General features: G+C 43.5%; 1 protein-coding gene across 3 annotated transcripts; it reads left to right on the top strand.

Moving 5' to 3' along the window:
* Window positions 1–112: 112 nt before the first annotated feature.
* LOC119129038 lies at window positions 113–12,631 on the top strand. 3 transcript variants are annotated; one of them, XM_037262028.1, is made up of 7 exons: window positions 113–161; window positions 250–741; window positions 4,634–5,163; window positions 5,321–5,903; window positions 6,348–8,465; window positions 10,953–11,082; window positions 11,804–12,631. In XM_037262028.1, the coding sequence occupies exons 2-7, from the start codon at window positions 347–349 to the stop codon at window positions 12,062–12,064; spliced, it is 4,017 nt and encodes a 1,338-aa protein (XP_037117923.1). In that variant the 5' UTR covers window positions 113–161; window positions 250–346; the 3' UTR covers window positions 12,065–12,631. The 3 variants fall into 3 exon arrangements, with proteins under 3 accessions (XP_037117923.1, XP_037117924.1, XP_037117922.1); XM_037262029.1 differs by having other exon boundaries at window positions 139–741; window positions 4,634–4,884; window positions 4,969–5,163; XM_037262027.1 differs by having other exon boundaries at window positions 139–741.
* Window positions 12,632–13,873: the final 1,242 nt, after the last annotated feature.

A 13,873-nucleotide genomic window follows, 5' to 3' on the forward strand; every position in this document is an offset into this window, starting at 1 on the left:
GATGTTGCATCGTCATCATGCGATGCGATGATGGTGCTGCACATTGATCGCACGTGGTCTTCACAGATATGTCCCCCCCCCCCTCCCTCCCTTTCTTCAATGATGATCATGTGACTGTGATGGTTCCGCCCAGAACAACTTCAGCATGTGTTGACATTCCGGTACAGTACAGTGCCATTTTATTTCAGTGGAGGTGCACGGGTGGCTAATTCTGCAGCTTTAACAGATCTGCGCCGTTTGTTTCCCCAGCGCCGTGCGTTCGCCGGGCCTGCTGGTTGCCTTCCAGGATGGACCTATTGTGCACCCTCGCAGCCTGACAAGTGACACCCGAAAGCAGCGGTCCAAGATGATGTCCTTCATCGATCTGGACGACGAGCAGCGGTGGGTGCCCACACACGTCAATGTCACCGTGCTCCGCGGCAGGGGACTGCGGACCAAGAGCAAACATGGCAGCCGCTACCTGTACGCGGTGGTCCAGGTGGGCAAGGACAAGTACACCACGGGCCTGGTGGACAAAGCCGAGGTGCCCGTGTGGTCCGAGGAGTGCTGCTTCGAGCTCCTCCCGGGCATCCTGGAGGAGGAGGATGAGGAGGGAGGAGGTGGCGGGGCCTATCCGCCCGGCAGCGCCGACCTGGTGATCACAGTCATGCACAGAGTCCTGATTGGACTTGACGTGTTCCTGGGTCAGACGATCATCCCGCTGGGTCGCATGTTCCGTGAAGGCGCGTGCCCGAGAGACCAGTAAGTGTTTCAACGCAGTGTCACGTGGTGCCAAAAGACAGCATGATGAAGATGTTGCTCACTTATAGATTTCCTCTCACAATGCGCTATTTGGCAGAACACCATGATGGGTCACCAATATTTGTATTACTGAGAGCCCTAAATCATGGATGAGGCTGTGAAGGCGCTTATCGTGTGAGTTCTCACAATAGCAATGATATAAAAAGGTAGAAATAGGAACAGACAAGTATCAATAACCGGCATCAGATTCTGACTTTATTGTATGGTATCAGGTATTCATCAAGGCGACCGATACCAGCCACCAATACTTTGTGTACAAATGTGTGTTGAAAGAATTTTTATACGATATCAAAAAGTACTAGACGTATCAGTTTTTTGCGTGTTCAAAAAGTATGAATACTCATGCTGGTATTGTCTGAAAAAAAAAAAGGTGATATCAAACATCCCTATTGAGCCATTAGTCAGTAATTATTTCGCATACCACAAGAGGGAGTTCATGTATCACAGCTTCAAGAATATATATATTCTGATATTTTACAGCGTTTAACAAAATGTGCAGAAGTGGTTGGCACGTCTCACAAACCTCAATTTGAACGTATGGAAAAAGCATTTTTTTTCTCCATGCTTGCGTTTTTTTTTTTCTGTTACTCTGGCTTCTTCCCGCATTCTAAAAAAAACACGCTTACCTTTGATATGAGTGTAACATTTTTTGTTAATTTGCAGGATTGTGCCGAAGGGGTGTAGGCCCTCGGCAACCTCACTTGACTTGTGCCTTGCTCAAGAATCCATCAGAACTGCTCACAAACAAATTAGCTCATTTCCTAGCTATTGCTATCCCCAATTTCCATATTATGTCCTGTATCAGGTTCTTGTCTTTGTAGTGGAAGAGGAAGTAAATGCCCATATTTTCTTTGTATTTTCTTCTGTGCTGCCTAACAAATCGAAACACAGTGTTCTGATTAATGTTTTGTTTGTGGAATATGAATTAAGCAGACAAAATCCACCTCTTTTTAATCCATTTTAGGGGGCGGCTATTTTGCCACTTGCTGTCGACTGAAAATGACATCACTGTTGTTCAGGGCTCAGGTCACAACCAATCAAGGCTCAGCTTCAGAAAACTGGTGAGCGGTAATTGGTTATGACCAGAGACATGCACCGGTGATGTCATTTTCAGTCGACAGCAACTGGCAAAATGGCCGCCACTGATGTGTATAAAAACGGGTGCATTTTGTTGTTTAACTCATATTCCACCAACGCAATATGAATCAGAATGCTGTGTTTAGACTAGTGGGGACACCTACAACATATTATTGGAAAGATGAATTTGGGGTAGACTTCCTCTTTAACCATCCTGTTTAGAGCCAGTTCTTTACAGACTGAGTTACTGTCCCCCTCTGTTTGTCCAATGTCGTCCAATGGGATACTTTAAACTCTCCACAAAGAAAGACCATTAACCCTAAAGGGTTACACTAACTTGACACATGGGTGGCTCTGACAAAGCTTCTATTTTTTGTACCCTTGACACTTGACTTTTGCTGCTCTGTAATATCCATGAATTGTGGCCCTTGGAAAAGGGTGCAATGATCACCTTTTAGTCCGGTAATTAGTCTTTTTTACCTTTCTGTAGATCGTACGGACAGAATCGGACACTTATTGCACCTCTTTCTGACACTGCAGGTCATAAACTTCAGAACAATGGCATCGAGGACAGACCATTTAGTGGATTGCCCTTAACTTGAACCCTTTATAGCCATCCCATAAGCACCATCTTAACGTTGTTCCCTGTTTGTTTGTATACGATGATGATTTCAAATTTTAGTACATCTATTTAAAGCAATAGTAGTACTGTTACTACTGTTGACAGCATTCTATACCCCTATGACCAGTTGCGCAATCCACAATACGCCTGTTAATCATTGCAGTAGTGTTCAACTTAACTGCATCATCTGTTTGCAATTCTATTGAATAAGATGAGCAAAATGTTATAACACCCCAGAGTTGGATGAGTGCAAGTACGTCGAAGGTGATTGCGAAGATTTTTTTTTTTTGTGTGTTCTGATCTTGATGACGATGGTGTTGGAGCAAAGAGTGAAGTCTAACACATTCGGATCAAATTCCTCATGGCCTCTTCAACTGCGGTTCAGAACAGGGCAGACTGTAACATTACATGACACGACATTTTCACATCCCAGCCACCCAAGCCTGGACCATTACATTCAAATATCTTGTCCAATTATGTGACGTCAAAACTTCTAAGATGAACAAATTGTCAACAGTCAGACTTTGAATCATTGACGAAATCTCCATCTTTGAAAAACGAGTGTGTTTTGGGACAGGTGACGTAACAACACTGGTTTGAAACATTTCCAGTCCACCATCGCAGCACATCTGGCTTCAATTGTGGCTCCTCCGCCCGCCCTTCACTAGTGTCCACAGACGTGGAACATCTACTCAGAATTCCTGCGCTTCAGAAAAACATGTTTTTTGTGGACTCCAAGGATTTAAGAGGCAGGAAGACCAATGTCATCTAAGTTTTAAAGCGCGCACAGTCTCGCATCAGATGTCGGATTAAGCTGCGAGGCTTGTAAAGTTTTTGTTTGGCAAAGTCAGTGTTCGCATTCTGAGCACAAGCCCTCCGGCGATATTGACAGATTATGTAATATACGGGAGGCATTTCCAAAAGGAAATCAATCTTTTTGTTGTTCATTTTGCTCTGGTGATATACTATAGTAATACCATGTGCTGTGCTTCACAGAAATATAAGAAACGTTCAGTGCAAAATGTAAAACAACAATGGAGATAATATGGCACTGTGTGTATTGGCCCTCCACAAGTTCGATTGTTTTTAATAACTTTTTTAACAGCTGCCATTTTCTGTGGATCATTAAAAATCTTATGAGTGTACCAAAAAGACTACAACAAAAGTTCTTGCACTTCAAAGATTTGCTGGTGAACCCAAATCTCCCTTACTTTGGAGTGAACTTGAGAGCTGTAATTTGATTGCTGCGCAAACCTGCTGATTTTAACATAGTTAAAGCAGAAATAGGGCAGCTCTCAGGGTTAACAGAAAAAATACAGACACTTTCTAAAGAATCCACTGGATTGGAACAGAATCTTGGTAAATGTGAGGATATATTCATTTACTGGTTTCAATAAAACTTTCCACTGTCGGTAGAATCCCATAATTGCTGCCATCTGTCCATCGTTCTCCACGAAACAGGAAGCAGGCTTCTTGATGGACAACCATCGGCCTTGATGGACGGCCGTTATTTACTCAGCAGCATTCCAATATAATATATAGCTGTAATGAAACAACTGAATGGTGAATGAATGGTGACCTAAGAATTTTGTACGCTTTGTAATATATAATTCAAGGCGTGCACAAATAATATCATTTATAATCTCATAAAATGATACAGGACATTCAATTATTTGCTCCAACAGGAGCTAACTGCTGCATCATCATGTTTAGATTCGACAAGGTTGAACCAACAAAAATCTTAACGCTCAGACTTGCTTTATATTCTTTACAACTGGAATAATATAAACAGGCAACTATTAAATACTCTTCTTAGGCTGTCCCGTTAGAGGTCATAGTTATTGGCATGCACTTCATCAAAAAAATCTATTGTCTTGGACTTGACACTTTAAATCTCCCTCAATCTTGATTTGGAAGATGCAATTGTCTGTTCCCGGTGCGAGAAATGGGAAAAGCCCTAAAGACACGCTTGGGTGAGTTTGGTCAAGAAGAACAAGCCGGTTGAACACATTTTGTAGCAACCCCCCCCCCCCCAGAAGAGTAGAGGATGTTACATATATCATGCCATAAATGTGTTTGAGATGATAAAGACAAAGCTGAAGTGTCACTGTGTTCTTTGTGTGATAACCCCAGGTGGTTCAAACTGCACTCGAAGGCGGGCCGAAAAGCCAAGGAGCGTGGCGAATTGCAGCTGACAGTGCTGTTCACCCGCAACAACATGACGGCCAGCATGTTCGACCTCACTGTCAAGGATGGGCGCCGCTCGGCTTTCGGCAAACTCAAGGATCGTGTCACGGGAAGAAAACGCCCCGACGTGGAGTCGTCCTCGGCCATCGTGCCGGGCCGCTACGCCGCCCTCTCCGTGACCCCAGGCCAGCCGTCAGGTGACGAAAGCGGGTGCGCCCCCCGTGGGAGAGATGCGGAAATAACGGAGGAAAAGAGGAGTGTCATGAAAGATTTCTTCAAAGGGAAGCTGAGAAAGTCATCTGACACCAGGTCGTGCTCTTCGCTGGCCTCTGAGAGCAGCGCCTCCTCCATGGCCAGCGACACCACCAGCCCTCCGCCGGCTCTCGGCCTGCTCTCGGATCTCCCCAGCTCACCCATCTATAGCACCGTCACACGAGCAGACCCCCGCTATGGAGACAGAGATCTGACAAAAACAGGTAACGGGTGTCATTTTCTGACACAAAGCAGTCATACTGGTGTGTTTGTTTTGTCTTTTTGTCTGGTAGTTTTTTGAAACTCAGCCATCATGGTTCAAATTCGTAAAGTCTGAAAACAATCGTCCTTACTGTACAACGTTTGTTCTCCTTTCTATAGTGCTCACCAGTCGGCATGCCTCTAATATCCTGACACATAAGCGAGCCTTCAGCGATGAAGCTGGTAAAATCACAGCATCTGTGCCTCCGACGAATCCCACCATGGAGTCCGTCCAATGCCAGCAGAGCATGAGTCAATCCAAGTCGTCCGTATGCATAAATGGCAGTCACGTGTACGATTCCGAGCCATCGATCCCAAAGAGCGCCGGAGCCCTGTCATCCAAGTTGGTTTTGTTAGAGAAATGCTCCCCATTGTCCCGTTCCCTTCAGAACCTCACCAAGCGAAACGAGGACAAAGGTACTTTAGCAGAAGAGCGACGCTGGTCCTTTGACAAGATGAAGAAAGAGGAAAAGGATGGAGATGAGGAAGCTCGGTGGGCAGAGATGGGAGGACATCCTGAGCAGGTGGCAAACCCCTTCGCTGCTGATTCATCCGACAAAGGGAGGAAGTTGAGAAAGACCTTATTCTCTGGAGGTAGGAGTGATTCTGTCCCAGCAAAACCGGATGGGAGCCAGGCCGCCTCCAACTCGGAAGGGAGGCTCAGAGGCTGGTTCAGTTCTACAGACTCCCAGAACAAGCCAAGGTGAGTCAGCTGGGATGTCTGGTTTGCCATCATGCCATTTGTTGGAAGCCTCTTCTCTCAAGGCTTGTCTTGAGTTGTACATTGTTTGAAAACTGTACTAAGTTAGTTTTCATGTCTTTCCATTTCAACATGATGATGCCACTCAACCACCATAATTTCCACCTGCACCCATGTTGATATCAGCTGAAGCACATGGCAACTGTTGTACATGTTATCTTCATGCTTGATTATTTCTGCAAATTTACTTTGCTTCTTTTCAGTTTAATTTCATGCCTGGCTCACTTTACAGTAACTTTATCATTTGGCCAGTTTTATGTTTATAAACCACAAGTCCCACTTAGTTGTGGAATATCAGATAATACAGTATGTGGGTGACTGTTTGTGTGAGAGCCATGTTTGGGAATCTTAACTAAGAGGACCACTGTGCCCTCTTTTCCTCTACAGGCTGGAAGTTTCTCCTAAACTAGAAAGCACCACATCTATATCCCCTCCTATCCCCCCTCGCGCTTCCTCCTCCACTGACTCCCTCCCCATTGACGAGAATCACACGCACCCAATCACCCCTCCGTCCACCCCCATCTCCCCCTCAAACCCCTTCTTTGAGGAGTTGCAGAGTTCCTCTCCAGCTGCACCTAGCTCCTCAACCTTGTTTCACACTTCTCAACACTCCGACCGGGGCACGACCAGTCCTACTCGAGGCACTAGCAAAAAACCCTCCATTAAGAGGGAGCGTCCGAGGCCTGTCGCTAGACAGGTTTCGCTTCCTGAGTTTTTACCGCAAAGCTCCAAACGCTCAAGTGATCGTGATCGCCCCATGTCAGTGAGCATACAGGACTGGGAAGACTCATTTGACGCGTTTGCTTCAAACAGGCTCAACTCCCCCAATGGAGATGGCGCTCAGATGCAACTAGAAAGTACCCTAGCATCAAGTCAGCGGTACAGTCCTCATGTAGCAAATATTAATACCCAATATCATATACAAGAGCGACAAAGACACCAGGAACACCCTCCACCGTTACCGCCAAGGAGAAATTTGACGAATGAGATATACTCTGATGGCTGGCTCCACAGAGGCCAAGAGCTGGCAGTCCACAAAGAAGCCTACCTTCTGTCCCAGACTGGAATGGCCTCACTGCAGTTTGGAAGAGAGTCAGAGTGTAAAAGACCAGGATCAAGTGTGTCACCAGACAGCGAGACCTCGGCTTCCTTTAATCTTAACTCTCAGCTTCATGGAATCATCCCGTCCCCGGGATCAACGTCTGAAGAGTCTCTCAAAAAGTATGAACCCTTGGAAGACATCACTGACTTCTGGGGGGGCATGTTATTTGAACAAGACTTGTATGGAAGGGTTTGCAAGGGAAATGTCAGACAACCCACTTTACATGTTGGACCTGAGAATGTTCTCGACCAGGAGAATATTGCTGACCTTTTGAAGAAGTCCTATAATCCTGTCTCGGTGTCAGAGTTAAAGACTGGTCGGACTCCCCCTTTGGTAGAATCTACAGAATCTTCGACAATAAGTCAAACCATAGGCATCGACAATAATGTCAGTTTTTCATTAATCCTCCCGGATCTGAACATGAATGTGAGCAATTCTGATTTCAGCTTCATAGATTCTGATGGATCTTCTCAGTCAGACGCAATTGATGACCACAAAGGCCTCAGCATTTTAAGTAGGATTGGTCCACAGCTGTCAAAAGATTCTAAAATCGGGGTTTATCACGAGATGGCTACTCATAGAAATGCTAAAACGCTTAAAGATTCCTTAAGAGACTCATCGTTGGAACAAACCAGTTCATCAAATAAAATGTGCAAAGTCTCCCCAGTTTGCCAGGACGTTTTATTTGAGGCCAACAAAGATAGCATTGATGAAACCCAGGAGCAACTTGTAGCCAGTCAATCTGATCTCGGGATTGAGCCAACTGACAATAAAAAGGGAAATGATGATGCTTTACAAGAGATAAAAAATGACTATGATGATGATGAGAACCTTCATAATGAGAAAGAATTGTTCCCAAGGGTGGTTAGCACACGTTTTAGACCGAAAGGAATTTCAAGCACCGATAGTCCGAGCAGTATCGATCTTGGTCAACACTCTTCAATCGTCAGTGAAGGTCCGTCATCTTATCAACCAAGTAAACCAGCTCCATCTTCCAATCTGGCATTGGATAAGTCACCAATGCCTTCCACCGATGACTCCTTACCGCTTATCGGGGATTCTAAGACTGAAAACCACTCTGAGATGTCTTTTGAAGTCCTTCATGCCAAAGTTGCCCCTCATTTAAGAAGTTTTTCAGAATGTGAGCAGGGTTGTACACTCACCTCCTTAACTGATACATCTGCCAACCTCCCCCTTTCACCTGCCTGTTGCCCCCTCACATGTCCCTCAAACACGGGGCTGCAAAGCGCTGGAAGTAGGTCTCTGATTGTGGCCCCCTACATGGTTTCCTCCCCCTCCACCCTCAACTTGAGCACCACTGAGCAGCCCCCGTTTGATGCATGCCACTCACTCTTGATTGAGGAGACTCGGCCGGCTTGCAAACTGCCCCGCCAGGAGAGCAGGTGAGAGTCCTCACACTAGGAAATACACTCAATCCTTCCCTACGCGTAGGCAGGCACTCACTCAAGACAGAAAATGTATGCTATTTGTCATTCTTTCTGCTCCCCCTCCCCTTTATTTGCCTGCCTGGCTTGTTTGATGCATTGACGCTGTCCTCAGTTCAGTTGATTGCTGGTTGCTGTGCACTGCCCTTCACATACATGTTATCATCTCATGTTTCCACTCCCTTAGGCTGCAATCACAATGCAGGTCTTAATGTTCAGGAGCTACCTGAATCTTCAATTATTCCTTTTCATAATGTACTTTTTACATTTACATATACAAATGATAGCTTACGCACCTACTGGCCAGACTACGTGTTCCATCTATAGCAGGAGTGTCAAACTAATTTTTATCATGGGCCGCTTTGTAGTTACAGGTTCCCTTAGACTCTAAGGCTCAGAGGGCCGTTATGACAGTGACACCAAATAAATATTGAATATTATTACATATACACATCAAAGTGATGGAGTACTACCGTTTTTTTCCGTGTATAATACGCCCCCATGTATAATACGCACCCTAACAATGGCATGTTGATGCTGGAAAAAAGCCTGTACCCATGTATAATACGCACCCAATTTTTTTTTTTTTTTTTAATTTTTTTTTTTTTCTTTTTTTTTTTTAAGTCCCAATGATCGTCACACACGCAGGGAGGCAATGGGTCCCATTTTTATAGTCTTTGGTATGGTCTTAACTAGGCTGGATGTATTTTTTTTGTTGGCGTTGATTTCTCCGACTGCCCGTAAAGGCACCACCGCGATCAGATGAAAAGAGAGGAAAGTGACGTGCGGACATGTGAAAAAGGCGGCTCTGTATGGGAGAGACGTTGAAGAGGAATAATAACACCCTTGGAAACCAAAACTTGCCCCTCGTCGTGACTCGGAGCCGCAACAAATGTTTCGGATTTGTGTAGGGTACATTGTGACAGCAAACGAGCAGGTGATCGAGCAAGCGTCTGATACGAGAGCATTGCGTTCGTATGGAGCGTGTTTGAAGTGAACAGCAGAGACGAAAGGAACAAGGCAAAGTGTTGTGAAATAAAATATTACCTGTAATACGCATTTTGTTATTTGCTGATTGTATTAAATTATCCCTTCTTTGACGAAATGACCAGAGCACAGTACAAACACACTATTGTTCTTTCGGTATTTATTCAACCCACATTCTTTCACAACATGACAAGAAGAGAACAATACATAAATCAATACTCGTACCAGTACCATGATTTTCTTAAAAAAAAAAAAAAAATTTTTTTTTAAAAATTTAAAAAAAATTGTACCCATGTATAATGCGCACCCCAGATTTTAGGACAATAAATTAGTTAAATTTTGCGTATTATACACGGAAAAAAACGGTAATTTTGAAATCAGACATAAGAGTTTGTTTAATTATTGTTCAAGTTACTGTAAAAAGGGTAACGAAAATTCTTGCAAAATCTTAACGTTATTATTTATCCCTACATCCCAATTTGAAAATTTGGTACAGATTTTAGCAATGATCATCAAAGTTGATTTGCTTTCGCAGGCCACATAAAATGATATGGTGGGCCAAATCTGGCCCCCGGGCCTTGAGTTTGACAGCAGCATTTGATCTATAGGAAGGAGATTCTGATTTCATGTAAAATTTTCAAGTGTCACGTTGCATATGCCAATGAGGTTACAAGATCTGAATTTCTAATTGTAACCCCAGTAATTTGAATGTGGGAGTTTGATCATGGAAGCAGTAGGACGGAGAATAATTGTCATGCCATGCAAGAGCCGCCCCTCCCTACACGCAGATCACACACTGTGCATAGGGCTCCATTCAATGTGAGGGGCCCCATTTTGCATGAGCGGCAACATTGTGAACTGCGACATCCAACCAATACGTGAAGGAACAACGTGACGCCGAGCAACCTTTGCATGTCCATGCGTAAACATGATCATGCTGTTGACATGTCCAAATTTCCATTTCCCAGCAACCCCAATGACCCGTCGACAAATCTTTGAGCCATGAGATATGGCCGTTAATGGCTCTAAAATGAAAGCACTGTCAAACTTTGTGGGCATATTTGCGCTGTATGTAATTCCCGCAATATCCCGTGTCGGTGCAAACAAAGTGCTATTGTAGGTGCTATCAGCCGCCGCATTTAATTCTTTGTGAATTCAGCTCTTACTGTTGAATGAATTTTTTCAACAAATAAGTCACAGTTTTCATGACTACACCACACTGTATTTGTATGGATTTCTTAATTGTACACCCCTGTGGCCACAAGTTATTATATAAAACCTTGAACACTATTGGTTGTGGATTAAATCCGACACTTGTTTCTACCGCTAAAACAACTGGGCTTTAAACGAGAGCCAGTCATAGCAAGAATCCTATCAGTTCATTTCTACACTAAATGACAAATGAGATGGTTGCAGGGTTCAAACGACTGTACGCTTCTCACCTCTTTACAATTGCAGACTGCACCCAGTGAAACCTTTAACCCAACCAGAGAAGAAGGAGAGCCGTTCAGTTCTGGAAAAACTCAAATCCACCATAAGTCCAGGACGCTCCGCCCATCAGGTGGTGGTTGAGCCGCTGAAAATTCAGGTAAGCTCACAACAACAACAAAAACACAACTTTATCAAACCTCTGTAACACTAAAATAACCTCTCTTGTTTATTAGGTGGAACTCAAAGTAGCATGTTTCCATTTACTGTCAGAAAAAAAAAAATCCTTGGACCAACACAAGGCTTGGATATAAAATATTTTAGTATGATTATACTACATTAGCTGTCGCTATCATTTCCATACAAATTGCAGCTATTTCCAGAGTTATAGCGTGATGTGATGCCCAGACAGTAAAGTAATTAAAGTGTCTTAATAAATCACAGGAAGCCTGTAGGTCTGCACACTAATGCCTCAGCAAGCATTTATTAATACTTTACTCCAATCAATATGCCGTGGGACATTAAATTGTGATATAGCTTTGGAGGACCGTTTAGGCACGGAGATCAACACTCAGTAGAAGACCAACTGTGAACAATGCACAAAAAAGAAATTTCTGTCATCTTGTACACAGTTGTATCTTAAATATGTGATGCACAGGTAGAGCATCAAGAGGTCCAACTCAAGAGCTGGCTCTCCTTTGTTTGTTTCCTCTGCTTTACTCTCACATTTCAAAACATATCGACAGCCCTCTAAATTTTCCATCTTTGTGAAGAAGTGCAAAACATGACATCAGCTAAAGAAAGTAGAACTATGCCCATCAGCGGTCCGTGTTGGGCGACAGGGTGAAAATTGTTTTGACAGGTCTTCCTCTCTTGAACAGGAGCCCACAGAGGACAGGTCAGCGCTATATGAGCACCTGACCAACATGGAGCTCATCTCCTTGCTGCTGCAGCAGGACATGGACATGAGCAAGCAGCAGGCGGCCTCCGAGCGTCAGCGGGCGCAGCTGGAGAAGTGCGAGGCGGACCTGAAGAAGGTCAAGGCCCAGGTCCGTGACTTGGAGGACTACATCGACAACCTGCTGCTACGCATCATGGAGCAGACCCCTACGCTACTTCAGGTCCGCTCCAGACACAAGTGACGCCGGCGCCAAGGCCTCAGTGCTGCGAAACACGGAATATATCCCAGCCACTGAACACATTTTCTCACCTGTAAAAGTGACTTCAAAGATTAAGGAGACATAAACAACTAGGTGGTGTTCCAACAACAACTACTACATGCCTGTTGACACATTATTATATGCATGCAAGTTAAAAACAACAAAAGAGTACAAAATAATATAAGTAAAGCTTTAGATACTTTTGCCTCAACAAACTAGAACAAGTTGTGGTCATTGGATGTTATTGCATTCAAATTCTAATGTAGGAATTTAATGTCAAATAATACAGCACAAGGATTCATATAACAATAATATAACAGTAGTCAGAATACAATAGTATGTCATTTGTATTATTATTCATATTATTATAATGTACAGCTCTTTGTTACAGCTCAGCTGTGGTTGTTGTGAGAGTGCCACATAAAGTTGATGTAAATGCAAAAAGAAAAAGATAACCACAGAGCAGGAAATGGTGTGCGCAAGCTAAATATTGTGTAGCCAAACGAAAAAAGAAAACCAAGGCGAAAAATAAACGTGTAAATGAACAAATTGTGTTTAACTTTTGATATGTCCCTGATTCCCCCTTTTTATTGTAAGGACGCTGTGTTTTACTTGCAGGCGGAAACAAGAGTGTTATAAGTTATCTTTCATGCGGCAGAAAAAGATACCGCGCTGGTTTAGCTATTTCCATACAAGAATGTTTTTGTGTATGACCTCCGAAACTTTCTGCAGAGCCTCACCCGACCACACAGTTACGTAAGAACAAAGTGTGACCCTTATGTTGCCTCTGTGATGAAAGTACGGATGGTTACATACTGCTGTGTTGCATAGTTCTGACCACTAGGGGGGGCATTCACTCCAGCGTTAAAAATAGTCCAATTCAAAAAATGAAACTCTTTCACGCCCACAATACATCTTTATTTATACAGCTTTTGCCCATCCCTCCATATGCCTTGTTGTTTGAAATGATATCTTACAGATAATGTAAACTCCAAGTTCACTATCGTTAGAACATCACGTAAACACAATAACAATGATTTTTAATCAAATTAGGTCAGTGCACTATGGTGGCCTAGTGATTACCGCGCCTGACTCACAGTAGAGAGGTCCCGGGTTGGAATCATAGTGCCTTGCTGAGTGGAGTTTGCATGTTCTTCCCATGCATGCATGTGTGCAAATCAGACTCATCCTTCATAACACCTGCACACTCAATAGATAGATAAATGCCATAATGTCCCATACGTTTCGATGCATAGGAAAAATATATGTATATTCAATTAAATTATGAAAACAATTTTATATAATCTACAAGACCACCACTGCACAGCGGGAGTTGCTTCTAATGATGATACTTTACTTGAGACAATTTCTGTTCTATATTTTCAATCATAGCGTTATGATTCCATAATAGGAGATGCATGCAGTGTACATGCTCTTTACAGTACTGTGTTGACTAAAAAAAAAAATGACATAAATGTGTTGTAGGCCTATGATACAAAATTATGTGTGATGTGTTATCTAGTCATGGATTTCCCTTTTATAGACAGCCGGTTTAATTTCCAGTCAGTGGCACAATTATGTTCAGCCATGGCAGGTCCCAGGTGATTGGGTTGAGTCTGCAAGGGCATATGGGGCACAAAAACAGACATACAAATCATTCCCGTCATTTGCTGTAGTGACTCCTGATAAGTTAAAACCCCATCACCACAACAACATTAAATACCTGAAGTGATTTGAATTCATGTGTACTGTATTGTGGGTGTTCATGCAAATTGTAAGGTACGGTGAAAA

This window comes from Syngnathus acus, chromosome 10 (genome assembly GCF_901709675.1).
Source record: "Syngnathus acus chromosome 10, fSynAcu1.2, whole genome shotgun sequence".
In the NCBI taxonomy this organism is placed as follows: Eukaryota; Metazoa; Chordata; class Actinopteri; order Syngnathiformes; family Syngnathidae; genus Syngnathus; species Syngnathus acus.